This window comes from Dromaius novaehollandiae, chromosome 2 (assembly GCF_036370855.1).
Source record: "Dromaius novaehollandiae isolate bDroNov1 chromosome 2, bDroNov1.hap1, whole genome shotgun sequence".
NCBI classification, from domain to species: Eukaryota; Metazoa; Chordata; class Aves; order Casuariiformes; family Dromaiidae; genus Dromaius; species Dromaius novaehollandiae.
The window spans coordinates 18,888,365-18,910,286 of NC_088099.1; the positions used below are offsets into that span (position 1 = coordinate 18,888,365).

The following is a 21,922-nucleotide window of genomic DNA, read 5'->3' on the forward strand; positions in this document are numbered from 1 at the left end:
GAGATTCACTAGGTTGTGGGGCTAAGCACGCTGCCCCAGTGCTGGGGGTCTGCGCAGGCTGTGGGATGGTCTCTGCTTGGAGCGGATATATTGGTCATTGAAGCCCTAAGCAGTCTGCAGTAATTCCATCCCAGGGAGACCCTCACTTTCATAGTGTCATAACCAAGAGGTTTTTCTTTTGTAAAGAGCCTCTAGGTTTGAGAGGGTTTGTTACTGTTCAGAGTAAGATCTTCTTTTGTTTGGATTTTTTTTTATGAACCTCAAACCAGTCAAATCCCTTGGTTTTCAGACGTGCTTTCTTTAAGAAAGAAGAGGAGCAGAAATTGGTCATTTAGAGGAAAGAAAATAATAAGGCATTTGAACTAAATATATAAAAAATATTTGTAAGCCACGAAGAGGAGTGAATTTTTAATTATGGCTAGCTGTACAGTACATGGCTGCTATATTTGATGTTTGTTCAAACTAAGGAAAATCTAAATTGAGAATGTAGCATTACAAAGTATGAGAAGAGAATGTGACACTCTAATGGTCACCATTTTCTTCTTTGCTTTCAAAATACTTTGATGTTTGGGAACTGCCTTGACTGTAAAATCTGGGCAGCTTCTGTTATGGAGGCTGTGTGTCACTAGCGACTCCTTCTGGAACAAGGAACTCTTCCTGAATTAGGGATATCTTTGCAGTCTGTATTTGCTGGACTTTGGAAGGCCTGAATAATTCTTGGCTCTACATTTTAATGCCTTGAGATTGCTCCTGGAGCTTAAGGGATGTGCTGATGAGTTTCCATGCCTTCTCCCCTCCCTGCTCGGTTGTCTTGGGATATCTCTTCCATGTGGAGGAAGCCATTGCCATGCAGAACGTAGCTTTGAGCCTCCTTGCTTTTGAATTAACCCTTTTGCAGATGCTGACCTGTAGTACATAGCAGCCTCGCAGCAGTTGAGGCTACCTTGTTGTACGGGTTCAGAGCAATGTTGAAATGTAATCTGTGGTACCTGAACGCAGTCAAGTGAGGTGATGCAGCAGTTTGATCCTTTATGCCAAATTGTGTTGTTTTACTTTGCCTGCTCGATGCTGTCTGGTGCTTCCAGGCCTGCGTGGAGGGTGGGGAGGACTAGAGAGTGAGGAGCTGGAATGAAAGATAGTGTTGGAAGCTCACTTATGGAAAGGCCATAGAATTTTAGCCTGTTGCCTGTCTTCAGATACAGATTTACTGTAATAGTGTAGGCTTATTCCTTCAATCTGATTTATTAAGACCAAATTATAACTTTTGAGTGTGCAAGCCCCATTCTTTGAGAGTAAACTGAAGAGGCAAATAAAATTCCCAGAAGAATCTATTGTCATTATTATTATGAAAAGTGGGTTTTTTCCCCACGTCGTATGAGCTGGAGAACTTTGCCTCCAAATTGATGCTCTAAGTTGTCTCGATTCAAAGGCTTGCATGACTTGAGAATCCACCCAGTCCTTAATTATTCACTCCAGTTAGGTTCTGCATTGCTACCATTATATTACAAGGAAGGTGATATTGTAACTAATACAAGCTAAAGCTTCTCCGTCCTCCTGTTCCCACCCCCCCCCCCAAAAAAAAAAAAACAAAACAAAAAACCGGATGGAGTGTTTCTCTACCTCACTCTCCTTTGGCTCTTTAATGTACTAGAGAGCCTGTCCTTGCTAGACGAGCTAAAAATTATGGGTGATGTTAGAACATAGGCAAAGTAAACAAAAAACAATTTTAATTCCAAGCCCCATTACTAACAGAAAACAAAAGATCAATATTCCAGAGACCGTCTATAAGGAAACAAATGATATCGAAGCTCTTGGAGCATAAGTTCTTTAATTCCATGTTACCAGTTATCTAGCCTGCTGGAACAACTGTATGCGCCAAAGCGCTGGGAGGCTCACTTAGCGTTAAAGAAGTAAGGTTGCTAGAGAGTTGCAAAGGGCTCCTCTTTTTGGCCAATAAGCTGAAGATGGGATTGGTCAGTATTTTGGACTGTGGGTGATGTCTCCAAAGTCAGGTATTGGTCTGAAGAAACTTGTGTAATTGACTGATGTCATAAGGCAAATCAGAGGCACTGCCAGCAAGCCGGAGGAAGAGTTTTGGAGCAACTGTGAATGCTACTGTGCAGTGCTTTGCTGAATTGAAGATATGGCTTCTGCCCTGGAGCTTATGTTGTCTAAATTATGTAAATACAGAAAGTAAGACCCAGTAAACCAAATTTGTTAGCCTTGCTGCATATGCAATCTTTTGAAGTCTTATTCACTGGGGGTGCAAGGTTTGTGTGAAAACGACACATGGGCATGTCTACCTCTGTCGTTTTAGCTCAGTGTTGCATGTCGTTTTTGTTGTGTGCACAGACTATAACTGAAATATTAACAATATGTTGTGCTAACATATATGTTTACTGTGACATCTCCTCTATTGGATTTGGCAGGAGAACTGAAAATTGTGCTTTCAACAATATATATGGGGTTTTGTTTTTTAATAAGGGGAATAGTTTAGTCCAGAGCCAACATGAACACTATTTGCTGCGTTGGGCAGAAAATGCTGCTAACAGAGCAGCTGGCACATATCTTCCCAGGCTCCATCTGTCAGAGTCGGCATTGCTTTGTGAATCGCTCTCCCATTGGATAGATTAGTTTCCTGCTACAACGTTCATGGCATGGATTAAAATGGAATTCCTTAGTTGATTTTTTTTTTTGAAGTTTTTTTACTGTAAAATAATCAAAGTGTTTTTGTAGGCTACTTCTGTCCTCCTTTGCAGACCCATTAAACTTTATGTCAGAGCGTTGCTGATGCTACATCTTGTGGACTGAGTTTAAGTAAAAACATATATGAAAGTGAGGTAGTTATCAGAAGCTTGACCTCAAAGAAAATCTGTTGTGTGCACACAGGTCAGAATGGGCTGGAGTCTGATGAGCCCATATCAGAGTAAATTTTTGTTGTTGAAATGTTAGTTAATGTACATATTCATCTTGCATTTCTTGTGGTCAAAATTTAAGAGTCTTGATAACTATGGCGTATACATGTGTGTGCATATAATATATGCCTGTCACTTAAATGCTATTTTGGATTGAACTGCTCCCCTTAATGAAGAGGTTTTTCTTCCTCTGCCCTTCTCCGAAAGAGAGAGTTATTAGAAAAATCGAGACTCTTCATTTTAAAGTTAATCAACAGAATGAAAAGCAACTTTCAACTAAAAGAAAAATCTGCAAGGACACAGGCAGATTGGCTAAATTGGTCTCGGCCCATATAAATGCTAATTTGTCATCAAGGCTATTCAGGACTGGTCAGGGGAATATTATTGATAGAAACGGATTTGCTTCTAGCTGATTATCTAGCATATACAGGAGTTGGGGGAGGGCCTGTCTGAAACTGAGCTTGTAAGTCATAAGCAGTGGTTTTTAGACTGTTCTGTATGTCTGTTAAATAAGAATAATTTGGTATGTGTCTTGACCTTTGGGATGGAATAGCTGACCTGTCCATGATTTTTGTCAAGATAGTGTTTCTAGAAAGAGACATACTGGGATTTTGCGCGTGGCCTGTGATGTGGTTGTTGCTGTGGTGGCAATTGCTTTATCGTTTGGTGCCCTGCACAAATAGCAGCTTCATTGTGCAAGGTGTTTACCTGGGGAGAAAAGATTCAAGTTCCACCGGTTCCTCTGCATTTGCTGTAGCTGAGTACTGCATCTTATCTTGGAAAAACTTAACAGACTAGGTATTAATTCATACCAGTGGGCTGTGGGGTTTTTTTTTTTTTTTTAAGCTGCTGGAGGTTCAGTTGAGCTGAGTTGGAGATGCTACTCTGACTGTTTCTACTGAGGATTTCTCCCTCAGTAGATAGGGAAAATTACTGTTGAGTGAATGGACTTGAAAGTCTCCTCCTCCTGTTTGTAATTGTGGGTGTTACTGTGCTGTGACAGATTCCAGGTGTTAGAACTGTTGTAAATGGTAAGCATGACTGTGTGCCCCCTTTGTACCCCTGCAACAACCAGTTCTCCAGGTGATTAAGAACTTTGATGCATCTTTTTGACACTGCTGTGTGCAGGGAAAGGTGTTGGATAGTCTGTTCCTTTTTCTTTTTTTCACCGTCAGTGCAAGGATTGACTGCCAGTCCCCTGGAGAGAAGGCTTTGGATAGAAGACACATATGTTCAGTGACTGTAATACGTTGCTATTAATAGCTTGCAAACTCTTGATAATTAACAATCTTGAGCTTTAGAAATTCCCCCTCTCCCTGGTCCCAAGTTCAGGAATGGAAAAGTAAAACAAAATGACAAGTAATGAAAAATCAAGTAAGATGCTTGAACAATTTTCTATTGGAAATACTGTATTATCAACCTTCATGATTGTTAGAGTTTAAGTAGAAGATTTGTCTGTGCTCTGAAACGTAGTGGAGTTTTGGCCTTAATTTCCCTTCATGAAACTCCACAGCGGGCCTAGTCACCATATCAGGCTGTTCTTGTACTGAAGTCCCTTCCTTTCTTTGCCTCCACATAACTGCTTTCCTTAAAACTTCCCACGGTTGTTTTTACTGATGACAATAATGACATGAATGGCAAAGCAGGTGGTTCCAGTGACCAGAATATGGAAACTGATTGCTTTGGGATTGATTAGGTTGAGGAAAACCAGTGGATGTAATATACTGGTAGCCCTCTGAAGTCTTATCTGTGGTGTTATGGGATGTCTGCATGTGCTTGTAAGCTGGGCAAAAGTTGAGCTTAAACTTCTGAACTAAGTCTCCTGATGGCTTATGTCACCCTCCAGTGAGGGAACTGAGGTGCTGAACGGTTTGTAGCTTTTAGACAGGTAAATACCAGGCCTAGTATAGCCCTAGGGATATTGGGAAATGTTTAGTGTGTCAAAGTAAATCCTAGTCTAATCTATTGCAGAGAGAAGAATTTCTTGAATAAGGTTGCTATATGACATGAGCACAACAAATCTATTCCAGGAGATGCTTGATCTATCCGGTTCCTACTTTGTTCCCTACCAGGACAGGTATATGTTAGTGTAAGCAACCCCTGTTTGTAAAATTTGAAGCTTTAGTTTTGTGGATAGTACTTCTCCCTCATCCTCCCATTTTGGAATGAGGTACATCCCTTAGGGCTATACCTATGGCTAGAGAAACCCTGAATGGTCCCTGGTGAGCACCTGCTGGTTATAATCACAGCCTGTTTAGATCTCCTTGAATGGCTTCCAGATAGACAGTTGGCACCTGGAAGTTTTTCAGAGCATAGAAACTTGTGGCACCTGCTGCTGTGACTTTCTAATTTGACTTCCTTCTCTGATTTATGACTAATTTTCTGAAGTAATAACTGTCAGTAACAGCCCCCCCCCAAAGTCTACCACAATGCCACCTGTTTACAAAGCTTTCTAACAAGCTTCATGAACTATGGATAAGAGGGAACCTGTATCCATGGTGCATTTACTTATTTCAGTAGGTAGCTCCTCAATTATTTACTATGACCTCTGGATTTACAATCCTTAATATTCAATGTAAATTAGTCTTAGGCTCGGGATAGGTAAACAATATCTAGCATGTGTGGGATATTTAAAACTGAGACACATTGCTGCAGCTCAGATGCAGAATACTTTGGCTAAGGTGAATATATGCTGGTAACTTAGAAATGCCCAAGTTTTTTGCCAATACCAGTCAGAAGTAAAGAATAAACCCTTAATACCAGCTTTCTGAGTTATTAAAAGCCCTCTCAGGTCACTAAAGCAGCAAATTCAAGCTCGTCAGTACATCTGAGTTCCACGTAATGTTATAAGCTCTTGCTTTAGGTAGGTTTCTGAGTGATCCTATTTTCTGAGTGTGGAAGCCACTTTTCTTGAGAAATGAAATCTTTCTTCCATCTTGGAGTGTCACCAGCTAGTTCTCAGGGAGGTTCAGTCCGGATGACAAGGAGTCCCCAAGCCCCTGTCTGGATGCATGTGTTTACCATTCTATAAAAATGTTTCCAGTTCACTGATAAATGAACTGTAGGTTATATCTGACTTGAAGAGGGGGGGAAAAAAATCTTAGGTCTTGCACAGTACTTTGATGTAATGTATTTTAATCTGCTGCGTATTGAGTGCTTGGATTTTTTTTTTTTTCTTCTTGTTCCACTACTGAAAAGTTTTCTCTCTTTAGTTCTTTCATCTGCTGCTGCATGTGAAAGAATGGGTCTTTGGTCCAGAGTAACTTAGGTGAGGCATCAGTGGCAAAAGGTAGTTACTGAAGCAGGGACTAGGATGTGTTTATAGATCCTTTCAGGCCACAAATATGTCCCAAATAAATTGCTTTTTTTCTGAAATAAGTCTCTGTTGTTGCCCATATTAGTTTGGTACTACTCACTTAAGGTAGAAGTTTTGGCTGATTTTTTTTGGTAAAATTTCTAGTCTTGGTCAGGACTGGAACTCAGACCTAAAATGGCGAGGCTGTTGGTGAAGGTGGCATGATTTTGAAACCCCAACTATATTATCTGTCTTATCAGGAAGTGTGTGTTCTGTAAGCTTCAAAGAAAGGTAAGTGGCAACATGAAGGAAAGAGAATACAAATGGGCATATTGACAGTTCTGTGTTGAATAGCCTGGTTGCATCCTGTGTGTGCCGATGTGTGATAAAGACTTCTAAAGGCATGTGGCAACTGATTGTAGTAATCCCATTTTTCTTCATAATCAGTTGATGAGAGGTAGGAAAAGAAGATTATTATTATTTTTTTAAGTGGGGAACCCAACTAAAATGCAAAACTGAATTATTATCTTGTGGTTATTTTGAAGCAAAAACAAATGTAGTGCACTACTGAATTCACTAAATGTGCATGGGCAATAATAGCAAAGGCATATAACACAATGTAAATCTATTCCTGTAGCCTGATTACAGAGTGACCAGGCCCTTGAACAGAATGCCAGGCATCTGGCAAGGTGCTGGGCCCTGAATAATTAACAGCACTGTTTAGCTTAGTGATTATTGGGCAGCTTTAGGGCAGTGCTCTATTGGTAGTTTATTGTGTGGGTTTTTTTTCTGTAATTGAGGTTGCACATATTCCAACAGATGAAAAACACTGAGGAGTCAAACTCATTTGTTCCTGCTGGGGCTGCCTCTCTTGGTGTGATCTGATGAGCTGCTTGCTGACCCTTGGCACCTGGAGCCAGCTCTTCCAGTGGGGCGCATTTTTTTTATGGGGAATTTCAAGCCCAGTAAATGGGACTGAAGAGGAAAGAGAGGAAGCAGAAGTCAGAGAAAAAGTAATGAGACCAGTGTGTTTGCAAGAGAATGTCTGGTTTCCTAAAATGCTTTGCAGTGTGAGCTGATGTGATTTGGAGGAATCTCGTACATTTAGTTGTGTGCTGCATGAACTGGAAGATGATGGGAATTGGCTGAGATGAAAAAAGTTGGAAGAGCAGATAGTTTGAATGCACAGACATTGATTTTTTTGGGGATGTGCCTGTGTGGGTGGCAGTCTGGAGAGAGGAAAAAAAAATTGGCTGACTGTATGCAACTTGGAAAGATCAGCTGCTGAGTGATGAACAGATTGTTTGACCTTGAAGCATGGCTGAATTGAGGAATCGGTAAATAAGCTCTTATTCTCCTTTTACTGTGGCAATTGTTCCGGTGTGGAGTCAGTTTTCACTCCAGTATAGTAATTATGTAAAATGTTTTTAAGGAAGCTTTATGATACAGGTTGTATTTGACGAAAAAATGTGATATGCAGTGTGGAATGCCATGCTAATTTAACTGTCTTTTTGTGTATCTGCTTGGATAATAGAGATTTTCTTTTTTTAGTATTAAATCTATGTATGTGAAAGCAGTGTCAAACTGCAGTTTTGCCTTAGTCGCATGGCTTGACTTAAGGGTGGACTAGAAATACAGGTGGGCTCTTTGCTTTTTAAGAGGGAAATTTCAAAAGCTGTAATGTTATTGAGATTTAACAAATTTTCATTTTGCTGCTAAAGGACTCTTAAACTTCTACTTATATCAGACTGTGGAAACAACAGGATCTTTGTAGTTTAATGCAAGATCGTAAAGTAATTCCTAACTACTGTTAGGAAAACAAGCCAATTAACACTCCCTTTGAATTGTGCTTTTTTAAAATGTGAATAGTTAACTCTGCCCAGGTATCATACTGAAGTATCTGAAAGCATGTACACATGTGCATTATCGTCTATACTACTTCTGTTTTTCGCTTAAAAAGAGAGAGAGGGAAATAACAACTGAACTCTGGAAATTCCTGCTCCCTCCCGTTGCTGCCACATAGCTCTTGGCTTTGCTCTTCCTCCTTCTGCATTTTGCATGCTACAGAGCTTTAAGCTTCTATCTTGCAGGTGCCAGCAGTCCTAATTAAACAATGCAGAAGACTACTACATGTCAAGTTAATTTCAGTTTAAACTGTTATGGAAACTGCAAAGTGAAATTGCCTGAGTTGCTGCAAAGCTTGAAAATTATTCTAACCTAATTCAGCTAGGACAGAAAATACATTCAGCATCACAACTATGTTTATCTAATCCTGCTGCCAAACCAGTCATTTGGGCAAATAACTAAAACTTTAGGTGCTTAGTCAAATGAGGACAAAGCATTTGATCAACAAAACATAAGAGAAGAAAAAAGGCTTTTTATATGCTGAAGTTCTCTCATTTCATAGCACTCAGTCACCCCGTAATTGAGTACTGGGGCTTTGTAACCTGCTAGTGTTCAGCCTAACACTGTTTTGTTAAAACTTCTTAAGAAAACTGCTTGAGGCTACAGACCTGCACTTCAGTGAATATAAAGTTAGAATTAAGGTGACTGGCTTCTTATTAGCTGTGTCTGTTTCAGTAAGCCTTTTATCTTGGACAGCTTTGAAACTGCTACCTGCGCTTTTGCTATTGCCCACACTGGTGGAAGTTCAAGTAAAAGTCATCTATTGGTTTCTTTAGGCTCCAACTCAGTAGGACAGTGTTTTGAAAATCACTACTACTGATGGTTTGGAGTTTAAAATGCCTCTGGATAACCAGGGTGCATTGGGAAACTCGCTTCTTGAACCTTTAGCAGTTGTTTAACAGGTCCTTGAAACAAGAAAATAACTGTTACTAGTGTTTTTTGACAGATAGAAATGTCAATATTGTTAGGTAAAAGGCATCTTTGTTTACATTCGGAAATACAAAAAAAGTGCGGTTTTCAGCATAGCCTGGCATTCGTCGCTACATGCAATAGCTGTTTTACCCTTTGACAACACTTTACGTTAAACTGTGTTCTTGCTGCTTCATGCTGTATAAGGCATCTGTATGTGAACCAATTTGTGAAGGATGGCATTACCTAACTCTTCTAGTAAGTGTCAAAACACTGCTGCACTTTAAATCATGACTACGTGAACCACATTTCCTGGTTGGGTGGGGGGAATTCACCCTCGCTCAGCATTTTTTAATTGAAATGGCAGCAGAGCTTGTGTTGCAGTGCTTCCATCATGCTGCAACTTTATAATGTATATGTGCTGCTAGCCTTCCAGTCCTCTTCAAGCAGAGGCAGATATAACACTTCTGGATGTTAAGCTAAAATATGGAGATGGAGGAGTCTGGGGCAGGATTTAAGTATGAACGCTAAGTGCATGCAAGCTGGAAAATGCCGAGCTGAGTTGAGTGCAAACTGAATTTTTTATTTGCTGGCTGCTATGCTTAATAATGTAACTATATGTTGCGTAAGATTGTCTCCCCTACTTTTTAAATAAATTGAAGATAAACAGAAGTCCAGTTGGAAGACACTGTTTATTAATACGAACTCTTCCTTTTGGTTGCTGAGACTGACTATTCTACAAATAAATAAAATTCAGAGGAAGCTGTGCTACTGCTGACTCATCATCTGCTGAGAAGCCTTCCTTGTGCAGTGCACCTTTTCTGCAAGGGGAAAAAAGAAAATTCTGGATAGATGCAGTTTGTGAGTTAAGTAACAGCTGAAGTAGAGAGCCTCCACTGGAAGAACCCAAATCGTGGAGCACTTCGGAGTGGTGCGTGTATGTTCAAGCTGGAGATAGTGTTGGTGGCTCCCATTCTGCTGCTGAGAGGGCACTTGTGCTCTGCTGTTCAAGTGCTGTCACATAAGCAGCTGCTGACTGTGGAGAGTAACCTGCTTAATGTGGTGCAGGTTTTCTGGCTCTCCTGTTGCACCTGCTGCAGGAGTTGGGCTGCTGCCTGGCCTTGCATGCCTGGCTGGGGATGCAGGAGTGGGACACTGCACAATAAAGCAAGGAAGGTGTGTGGCGTGTGCTTTGCATGGGGAAGAGCAAGAGGCTAGGCCCTGCCTTGGGACAGCACAGGGGGATGCCAGGGAGGAGGCTGAGGCGAGCCTCACTGAACACATGGTGGGACAGAGTGAGGAGCTGTTGCCATGGAGTGATGGTACCTGAGCAAACAAGGTTGGAGCACCATGGGTGGAGCATGTGACAAACCTGCCTGCTTTGCTTTGTCCCAACAGACTTGAGAAGGCAGATGCTCAACAAAAGAGCATCTTACTGTGGTAGAGAGGAGATGTGTGAATCTTGCGGCTGTTACTAGAGGAGCATTGCTTCAAGAAAGATTGAGGGCTTCACCTTAGCAAGGGAAATGGGAAGGAAGCAGCAGAGCTATGGTTGCAATACAAAAATGACCCTTCCCTTTCCTTCTGTTTTCCCCCTTCAGGAGGAAGCTCTGCTCTTCTCTGTCCTCTCAAAGGGTCAGACATGTTTGTGTCTTCTCAGTCAAAGATGAACTTTCTCAGCTGTCAGAGAAGGCTTATGAAGCTTTCTTGTGAGGAGGGATGATTTCATCCAGACTCCTGCATGCAGGAGCCCTCTGTGTGTGCCCTCGTGATGCTCTGCTTGCCCTCCTCCTGGACTGGGGAGAGTAGCAACCAGCACGGCTGGCAGGTTGGCTTTGTAGACAGCGTGTACAGTGGGAGACACCCAACTGTGGGGAAAATATTTTTCCACCTTTAATTGGTTTGGGCTATGTAATCTCTTAAGAAATGGCAAAAGCTGCATTTCACTGTTCTGGGGAATTGGAGACTTCTGGAAAGGAAGGATGACTTTAGAAACTCTGCTCCAGCAAATCCGGATAGTTTTGGTTTCCCTGCTGAAAGAATTGTTTCTTAGCATGTAATATTATTATGGTTAAATATTTTTCAAATTCTTTATCTGCTCTTTATTTATGAAAATTTCTTTATTGTAAACTCAGACTGAGTACCTTGTCTGGCTGCACAGTCAGGTCTTCTGGGTTACAGATTTTTCTAAATATAGGTTGTACTTTTTTTGTTTGCTTCTGTCCTTCCCCCACCATGAACTTTTTCTGTCCCTAAGCAAACTTCTCATTCTTCTGCCTCACAGGCTCCAGATAAAAGGAAAGCATTAGAAGAGACCAAAGCCTACACGACTCAATCTCTAGCCAGTGTTGCTTATCAGATCAATGCACTGGCCAACAATGTATTACAACTGCTGGACATCCAAGCATCCCAGCTACGGAGGATGGAGTCTTCCATCAACCATATCTCCCAGGTAACCTTTTTGTTTTTAACAGAGGATTGACAGTATTGGAAGAAGCATCATTTTCCTTTTTGTATTATTGAGAGCTTTATAGATAGTTTATGTTGACTTCTTTGAATTCTCTGAATAAAATGAAAGAAAACTGTAAGGCTTTAATATTTATGAAAGCCATTTTGCTCTGGAGATCATGATTAAAATGAAACAGTTCCTTTCTCAAGAAGTGCTGGAATTATATTTGGTTTAAAGCAGGGTCCCAAGATTTGAAGCTGCAGCTGGGAGATGGGGAGAGAGAAGGGTCCTCTTTCTGAAGGAAATACAGGTAGAAGTACTATGTGATCAGTATTATCTTATGCTACTGTGGGTGTTGCAATATGGTCTCATTCATTTTCATATGGTGCAGGGTGTAATTTCATAAGCTGTGCGAACTGTGTGGGGAGGGAGAGGAGTTTCACATTCTGCCACTTACTGCTCAAGACAAACTCTGTCCAAACCAAGCCACGTGGATAAGTGAGCTGATCTGTCTTGCACGGTGACTGCACCATTGCAAGAGCTGATGCAGAGAAGGCATGGAAATAGATGGTAGGGAGGATCAGGCCTGTCCGTCTTAGTGACAGCCTGAGTTCTCGTAGCTGAAGCTTCACCCTAGCTGGCTGCTGCTGAGAGGGGGAAGTTACTGCTGCTGCCTGCCTTGTGCCTGATCTGGGATTTGTCTAATCATGTGGTAATTCAGCCAGAAAAACCCTGCTGTGGTAACAAGCTGGAAGTGGCTGACTTCGTAATCAGGTGGGCGCCAATACCGCTGTGAAGGAAGGGATAGGGTTCACTTAGCCGTTTCACCCTTACATTGCAGTTCTGAAGTAGGCTTAAGCCAGTGTCATTGGGCTTAAGCCCAGTGTTCGCTGTCATATGTTCTTACTGAAATTTTGTTGCATCTTTGTAGGCTTTATGTCCTGTGCCTATTTGAGATGTTTCATAAATGAATCTCGAAGGATTAAACCCAAAATGCTCCTCAGTGAGGCTGGTGAATTTGAAACCTTTGTTGGTCAAGCAATGCTATGTTAGTGGTACACCTTGTACCAAATATTTGAAAGAGAATGTTTCTCTATGGCTTCTGCTGTCTACCTTGCTGGAGGCCTTGCTAACCTTTTTACTGTTCTTACAGAACAATTGTGACTGTTAAAATATTTCTGTTAAATGTGAATGCAGTGGTTGGCTGAAAGCATGTCAGCAGAGAGAAGATTCTCATGCATGCGAAAGGCCTTACTAGTAGCAAACACTTCTAAAATACTTGTCAATATAGTAATTATAAAAAAAACTACACAGTGCTAAAAGTTGTCACGTATTTTAAAAAAGTACCTGCTACTGAAACAGTTAAGTAGGAAGAGAGAAAATTGCTGTAGAGACAAGTCTCTTGTTCTGTCAGGCATTCAGAGATTTTTTTATGCTAAGATTATGACCACCTCCAAAGAGGTGACTGGATAAAGGATAAAAACCTACTGAACTCCTACCTCCATTTTCAAAGTAATACGCTTAGCCAAAGGCTTTCACAAACCTTGGATGTCCTATTATAGTGAGCACATCTTTTCTTATCTGTTTCAGAACTGGAGTGTGTGAAATGATTATTGTTAATTTCTCATTGGGCCACTGATATGACTAATCATGGAAAAAGCCAAAATGTTTGATACTAGCACAAAAGATGTTAACCCGCTGTACTGTTCTGGGCTTGAATTGAAGGCACTACGCTGAAAGCTGTTGAGTCACCTGATACATGAACTGTTTGCTAAAGACTCTGAACAATCAGTGCTTTGTAGAGCTTTTGAGGAGTGTTTAGCAAGGTCACTTGTAGTTTCTGTGGCTGCCTGGTCTTTCCTGAAACTAATCCTTGTTTATAAATGAACCTCTGAGGACTGATTTTATAGAATAAACTGGATGCAAATAGTGCACACATACTATCTCATCTCTTTGCTTTAAAATGTTTTCATTTGACTGCTTCAATAACGTGTCTTAAAAGTCTTCTGTATAGTTGCTTGATGGAGTATTTTTAAATTCTGTTAGGTCTCCAGAGTGTCTTTTCCCCATGCCTGTATCAGTCATAATATTTTCATGCCAGTGAAGCATGGAGGTGAACATGTTCTCAAAATGCAAATCTTCATAAATCCTTTGGATAGATCATAATGATGGCCAGGTTGGTGTATGGTATATGGCTGGACAATTTCTGTCTTCCAGTCTGTCTGTAAGACAAGGTATATTATGTCAAGGAACTTCACTGTCTAGGAAACATAGGTTTGACTTCATTCCCAATCTGCTTACATACATGGGAAGTTAGTGTAACTGACACTCCAGTTATCCACGGAAGAAGTATTGCCCAGAAATGCGGTTCTGAGGTGTTGCCAGACAATTAATCAGTTCTGGGTTTTGCGACATAGCAGATACCTAGGAGGAAAGCTACAGTTTGATAAAGCTTTTCTGGTAATGAACAGTCGGAAGGAAATCCTATGCCTCTTCTCATCTGCAGGCAGATTCTCTTCCCCCTCAGACCTCTGCCACAGAGTGCCCATACTCTTTCAGTTCTCAATGTGTGTTTTCCAGAGGGACTTTAGTTGGCTTATCTTGATTAGTGGCCACTCAGTGCTTTTCCCAGTGAAGAAGGTACTACACTAATAGGAAAGCGCTCATGAAATGTCAGATGATGGAGTGGTATGGTCTACCTACTGGAGCTCGATTGTACAGATGAAAAACGTGCCTTTTTTTTTTAATTCAACTTTTGCTTTTTTTGTTGAGAGCAAGCAGAGAGGCTTTATGTAAGTAATCACTTAGGGGTGAGGAAGGGCTACTCAGAGCATGTTCTGGCAGTGAACATCTCCAGGAGAGGCTTCTACCCTGGCTGCTAGATAAAAGCCAGCCCAACTGCATGTATGTTTTTTTTGCAGTCATACTTCTCTTTCAGCTATAACTGGAGGGTCTGGAGTGGCCTGTCACATTGTTATTTACTGCGTCTCTGGACACAGAGCTGAGTGCATACAGCTCAGCTTGTTGGCTTAAGCCCTTGATGTTGACTTTGAGCTTTGCCAGGCTGATCTGACCTTTCCAAGCTGTTCTGGTATGGCAGAGCGGAGACGTGATTAGTGTTCTGGAGAAGTTTGCAAACCCTTCCATTACAAGATATTCTGCTCATTCTGTTAGGCAAGATTTGGGGAAAAAAAGTAGCTAGATTGTACTTCGGATGATCCTAAGCTTGAAGGCTTCACTAAAATATTAAGGCATGTGTATTTTTAGGTCTCCCTATTGTAAATTTTCTGCAGCAGTCGCAGTTACACTGTGTATTTCTGACAGTTTGTTTGGTGCTTTAGTTTGGTTTTATATTTGCCTTGAGAATAGCCGTACTTGGAAGGCAAGTTTCAGGTAAGGAGTTTGGCTAGTTTCAATGTAGGATGTGAAGGCAGAGCCAGCCTGAGTGATGCACTATTATGGTGTGCTGTCCTAACTTTTCCGCTGGCGTGAAAAGGCAGTGGTGGAAGGACTTGAGCCGCATGCGATTCCGAGCAGTCACTGGTGATGTACTCGCCTGCAAATGCTAGGTTGTAACAGAGCAGCAGTTCTGTTCTAGGATAGCTGATCGCCTCCAGTTGCAGGGACCAAAATGTTTTGCTAGAACAACAGATGGAGCAGTGATAACCAGGTGTTCTGCTTTCTTTGTAGCATCTAAAATGTGAGGTATCTGGAATAGGCACTGTTTTCTTTTGTAGTGGCTTTAGGGAAGATGAGTGAATGTAGGAACTGGGAGGTGAAAGAGTAAAGAAGTAGGTGAGGGTCAACCTGCAATGGCAGACAGCTGGAAGGACCTTGGACATTGAGGTGGGGGAAGGAATGAAGACCTTAACGTTCAGCCCGCCATGTCTCTTAGGGTGCTCTCCAGTTCAGTCACTAGATAGACTAAGGGATTTTTCATGTTCCCTGATGATAAATTAGGCAAGACACTGTCTACTTGTGATCTGAATGTGGTTTATGCTTCATTATGTTATTTCTTATGTGTATTAAATGAAGTTCTGGTTGGCTGTTTAAACTCACATAACATTTGTGTCATTTTTGCTTGGGTTCCTGAGCCAATACTTCTTGGTACTTCTTTGTGTGTGTGTGTGGTGGGTTTTTTTCTTTGTTTTTAAGAGTTAACTCTTATCTCCCTCTTGCCTCTGAAAGTTAGTGCTCTTTAGTGGAGGCGTTCAAAATTCAACTTTTTCTGGTTTAAACTTTTGACAAGGGAAAGCTGCCCCTCTAGAAAATGCTTTTTGACTTGCTCTGTTTCTTGGTTGTTCTCTCTCCTTTCTCTCCTGCTCCTGGAAACAAGAGCTAACTTAAGAAACGTGTACTTTAAGATTTTTTGCTGTTTCATCTTCATTCTCTTAAGCTTGTGGAAATGAGAGAGAGAGACAGATTCATCAGAGGAGAGAAGGGCTGACAGGGTCATCCTTGTTTATGTTGTCAAAACTGAAAAAATGTAACTGATCAGCGCTCACCCTGGTGTCAGAGCAGCTGCAGTACTGGGCATAGCAACTATTTTTCTTTTTTCTTTTTTTTTCCCCCTTGGACATAAACAGTTTTAAAATAGCTCAGTATTTAAGTCCATGTCTGTTGAAGCATGAATAAAACAATAGACTCCTTTTTAAGAGAGAACACTTTTGTGTGAGGAAAAACTGCACCCTTTAAACATTCAGTGTTAATACTTTCTTCTGCCCCTGAAATTGTCCTTTAATGTGAAATAAGGGCTATTACAGAACAATAAATTCTGAAAACACAATTTTCAGTGAGAAAATATCTACATCTTTTGTGTTGGCATTAAAAGAGATGGATGCTTTTATAACTAAAAATTGGAAAAAGCCCTGAATTAGTTTAGAAGAATTAGTTTAGAATCTTGCCTGTCACCATGTCCAATTTATTGCCTGTGTAATTAAAGTAATGCATGCTAGCAAAAAGCCAAATGCCTTCTGTTTCTACAGTATGGCTGTCTAGCTAAAGTCAGTAGTAATAATGGGATACACACATTATCTTTTCTTGTAGGACTTCTTCCCAAACTTACTGCTGTAGCCTGTGTTGATGCATGAGAGATTAACAGCCCCCATATGTCTAGGCATTTTCCATTGAGTAGGCAACCAGTCAGGACCGATGTGGGCTAGGTTTCAGAGAAGCTCTGCCAAAGATGTTCTGAGGCTTGAAGGGGTGGGCTGCTGAGCATAGCAAGTGAAGAGCAGCCTAGCTGATGTTTGATGCCAGGAAAAAGGGCCCAATAGCTGTTAGGTGCTCAGGAGGTCTTCCAGTGTTTAAGGAGGCATAATGCAGCTCTTGTGCAGTGGGGACTTTAAGTTCGAGTTGGTGGGAGAGAGCTTTCTCGCAGGGTGTGTGTGTGTCTGTCTTTTAGATTAATGTGGTACTGCATTCATGGGTCATGGTATATGATCACAACACAGTTCAAATTAACATTTGAAAGACAAGAAGTAGAAAGAGGGCAGAAAATGTGACAAATCATCTGCTGATGTACATGGGTGGCTGTGACTAAGAACAGGCAATTATGTAAAGTTCTTTAGTACCCTTGTAGATGGGACAAAAAGACCTCTCCAGATCCTCTTAGTGGTGACTGTGCTTGCAAGGGCAACTTTCAGGGACTCTTACCCTGAAGCTGTCTCTTTAAAAGGAACAAGATGTTATTTTACTTAAAGCTCTGATCTTGATCTCTGACACACAAAGAACATATGTGCTGGACAAATGGACTGTTAGGTAGGGAAAAAAATTGGACTGCTGGATTCAGAGTAGTAAGCAATGGCTTAGTTTGGTTGCTAGCTGCTAACAAGCGGGGTCAGTGCTGGAGACCGCACTGTTGAGAATATTCTTTGGAGGCCATTCAGGAAGTGTGTTCTTAAATTTTGGGGATAATTCCCAAATTATCCTGTTATAGGACAAGTAACCCACATACTAAATGGCAGAGCTTCAGTGCAAGGGGAAACTTGAGGATTGAGCCAGCAAAATCCTCAGGAAATTCAGCAAGATGCAAGGTCCTGCACAGGGAGTGGAAAAACCACATGCATTTGTACAGGCTTAGGGGATGACTGACTGAGTAGCAGTCCTGCCAAATAGGAGCTGGGCTTCTGGTGGATGCCACGTTGGGTATGAACCAACAGTGCAAGGCCATCTGGGCAAGGGAAACAGCAAAGCTGGGCAGTATTAGGAAGACTGTGGCCAGCAGATCGAGGGCAGAGATTATCATTTGCTCTGCAGTGATAAGGCTACACGTGGAATGCTGTATCGTGTGGTGTGGTGGGTGGTGTGGTGGGTGGTGTGGTGGGTGGTGTGGTGGGTGGTGTGGTGGGTGGTGTGGTGGGTGGTGTGTGTGTGTATCCTTGTTTAAGACAGATATCCTTGTTTAAGACAGATGTGGGGAAACTGGTGAGAGAGTCCAGCAGAGAGCTACTGAGATGGTCAGGGGCCTGGAGCATGTAGCCTGCAAGAAGAGGTTGAGGGAGCTGTGTTTGTTTAGTCTGACAAAAAGGAAGTGAAGCAGTGATCTAATGGCAGCCTACAAGTGCTTGAGTGTGGCTCTATCATCTTTGTAGCTACTCTTTCTCTTGGTCATGGCAGGTGATACAATGAGGGGTAGCAGCCACAAGTTGCAGCTCAGCAGGTTCAGACAGGATTTTAGTAAAGTCTTTTTCACTCTGGAGGGTGGCGCAGCACTGGAACAAGTTACCCTGTGGTGTGACTGTCTTCAGTGCTACACTGCAGTAGCTGGAGTTACCCTAAAAGCTGTTTTGTGTCCTTGCAAGATGCATCACAAGCTATAGAAACTAAATGGTGATAGGAAAAAAGGCAAAATTCTGAAAAGTCAGAGGAGAAACTGCTACTCTGTGTCTACAAATCCTTGTTAACTCTGTGTCCGTACACTCCACTTCCAAAGGTGTGTGAAGAGGCAGGAAGTGTTTGTATAGGAACCAGAACATCATATAATGTCATATGCATTAGAAAGATAATGACTTCTTGTCTGGTTCTCTTGGACTGCCCTTGTCAACACACGCAAATGTTTCCAATATGGTAAAGAGACGGGCACCTCTTGTTTAGATTGCCTTGGCTTGGGTGACGTTCATTGGCCTCTGTTTCACATCCTGTTCTTCCTGTACCCTGTGATAGAGGCCAAGGCTCCCAGACCCTGCTTGAGCTCAGAAGTTGTACCATGCTTAGTCTGGTTATCTGTCTGCTTATAAAAATTGTGTTAACTTCTTGCATATCAGCTTCTATTTCATATGTATAAATTGCTCAGAATGCAGTATAGCATGTAAGGGTTGCCTTGTCAGCTATTCTGTTGAGATATTCTCTTCTCCATAACCCCAAAGGAATACACATAGGGAGCTATCTGTAAATCCTGTGTAGTTCAGCAGATGCAGTTAAAACTCCCATGATATTTAGCACAGTTACTGTGTATACCTATGAAAAATCACCCGTAACTGACAGCTGTTATGCGATGCCCCTGTGGCTGGCTGTATGACTTCCATACAGCAGTTGCTTTGATGGAAAAGAAGAGATTGAGCCAGAAACTTTGGTTTTCTGCCATTCTTTATTCCTACTTTTTTTGTGAATGCTGGGTTTGGGGAGTATGTATATGGGATTGCTAAACTTCATAGCTGTTGGCTCTAGTGAAATCTTTCATATGCCAATTCCCATGCCACAGTCTAGTAGAAGGGTGGTCTGAATGTATAGTTTTCAGGAGCTTTTAGACTATTGAAACCTCTCTTCTGCTGGAGGGGTATTTGGCTATAAGCTTCAGATACCTCATTAAATACTAAATTAAGAGGCTTGATGCAGTCTCTTATTTTCTGAAATCAAAGCCAAAATTCCATGACTGTGAACATTACCCTGAAAGGCTTTTTCTGATGGTTTTGTGCAGCAAAGGAGTTGAAGGTGTTTGTGCAGTCTCTCATTTTTAATGAATTTCTCATCTCTGGAAAAGATATCACAAAAAAGAAATGCATCACTAACCTGCCATAAAGTCACATATTAGATTCTTCAGGAGTCTGTGTTTTTCTTCTTCAGATGCATCTGATTAGATTGTTGTCCAAAATTAATATTCCTTTTATTTCAAGTCTCCATAAGCAAGTGATCTTCAGATGTGAATAGCTCCTGTTTTATGTTGGGGTTTTCTTACAATCTTTATCAACGTTTTAGTGGCAAAAGGGCAAAGGAAGAAGGAAATGGTATGTATCAAGTGGTGGTTTTAAGAACTTTGTGTCTAATGCAGCAGCAGATAAACAGCTACCAGTGCATTATGTCCCTCACTGTTGTCTGTGCTATCCAGTTTGGGACATTGTCCTTGTTAGCTGGGCTAGAGCTGAGTATGTCTGAGGAAAGGGAGGGACGAGGGGAGTAGAAGCAGCAGTATTTTGAAGCTGGCATCTTCGTCTGACTGCATCACTGAAACTACCCCTCTTCATGACATGCTGCTCAAGCATCAGGATGTGCTACTGGATGCTTGTGGCTGGACTTCTGCTTGTGCAGTTCAGGAGGGAATTGCTTAGTGCTTTCTGCTGGCTAGGTTATTTGGGGGGACAAAAGTGCTTAGGTACTGTTGATCTGCAAATAGAAAACCAGGAAATGATTTACATGGAAGAAACATGAGTGTTTTATAAGCCAGTGGTAACCTTCTAACACTTTTTATACCGCTGCTGACTTGACTTTGTTCTCTTTACTAGCAGCCTTTTGGGACCTATTTGTATCTCAGTTATGCATGTCTTGTAAAATTCCCCCTTACAGGCTATATATGAAAGCATTTATTCACTGCAGATCTGTTCATGGGAGGCATGTGAATGACTTATTAGCTGCTCTCTTAAAGCTAGGTGGTGGTGGTTGTTTGTTTGTTTTTCTTTCCCCCCCTCAAAAAAGTGTATGTGAAGTCTGGAAATCTGTCAAACGGTGTTAATCATAATAAATACCTGTCACACGACTGCTGTGGCCAGGGGTATAGCCCTCCCCCAGCACCGTCTGGGATAGTGTGAACTCTTGCATCCCTGGGATGGTCACAGAGCACAAAGTGGAAACTTTCTCTTTCATGGAAAGAAAAAAAGTTTGTGCCAAATCCTGTTAATTGGTGCATTTTATAGCAAAACACCTGAACATATAGATTACTATGAACATTTGATTTATTTCCACTAGAGGTGACTGCTGATGCCTAACTGACTCTCCTGCTTACTGCCATGACGGGAACGACGTGGCGGGGAGAATACTAATTGTAGATTTTTGTGGTCAAAAGCTGCACTTTCCTGTCTTTTGAGAGAAATAGTACTGATAGGTTTTGAACTAACACAAAATCTGGGTGATAACTAGTCACATGATTTGCCATGATTTGCTTTTTCAGTCATTTCCACTTGGAATGCTGGCTGAGTATGTAAAGTAACTGCTATGAAACTATGCCTACCTCTTATATTTACTCAGTTTTAAGAAAACAGTTTAGAGTTGTTTTTCTTTCTAATGTTCATTTCTGGTTCCAGTAAATGATTATATTATTAAAGAATTATGATAATGATATCTTATGGACATGAAAATTTTAGTAGTACATGCCCATAAGATCATAGATTTTGTTTTGATTGCTTCCTTTTTGAGAATCTGATAAATAGCTATGACTTTTTCCTGAATAAACACTTATATGAAAGCTAATGTACAGTGGTTCTGTAGCTTCATCTATTCATGCGTGACGTATTTGCTTCTTCACTCAGTTGTTGTCTTGGAACAGTTATTTATAATGGACTCATCAGTATGGCATTGCTTGGGGACTGGAACACAGCTTGCTATTTCCCTGACTGGCTTTGCTGTTCCTTGCTTGCAAGAGAAGATAATGCCTTGTCAACTGAGCAGAGGCTTGATCACATCACGCTATGCCATATTCCTGTATGGGGCAAAAACGGGAGCAAAGAGTGTGTGATTAAAAGCTATTAGGCTTCTCTGCAAAGTGAAAGCAAGTACGGTAGGAGCCTTGGAGTTAAGAGGGGTCATGATGGGAAGTTATAAAACATACCGTCACTTCAGGTAAGGTTGTTTGGGCCATCTTTTCAAAATGCAAGAACAAGGGAATGTTGAATAATGACTGAAAGGCCTGATTTGATATGAGAGCCCCCCTCCCAACTCCATTTAACTCAGTGTCTTATGGGGGTTTGTTTGCCTGCTTTTTAAGATGTATTTCTGGAACTTGTTCAAAAATGGGCTGGATAAGTAGTGTGTGTTAAACTGGCAACACTGCCAGCCCATGTGGACAAGAAAATTGTTTATTCCTTTTAATTAAAGTCAAATACTATTTAAACCTGTTTATCTTGAAAAATAAATGTAGCTTGAAATCCTGTGATTGATCTGCATGTGTCTTGGCAGAAGAAACATGACACTTGAGAGTGGATGAATGATGTGATATTATGTTACCGTGGTGCTCTATCT

General features: G+C 41.3%; 1 protein-coding gene across 7 annotated transcripts in view; it reads left to right on the top strand.

The window, feature by feature from the left end:
- ABI1 (abl interactor 1) overlaps positions 1–21,922 on the top strand; it is an 84,799-nt gene that overhangs the window by 14,361 nt on the left and 48,516 nt on the right. For all 7 annotated transcript variants that reach the window (XM_026101624.2, XM_026101627.2, XM_026101622.2 and 4 more), the window contains exon 2: positions 11,309–11,476. In XM_026101624.2, the coding sequence (XP_025957409.1) occupies positions 11,309–11,476 (168 nt within the window). The remainder of the gene's footprint in view (positions 1–11,308; positions 11,477–21,922) is intronic.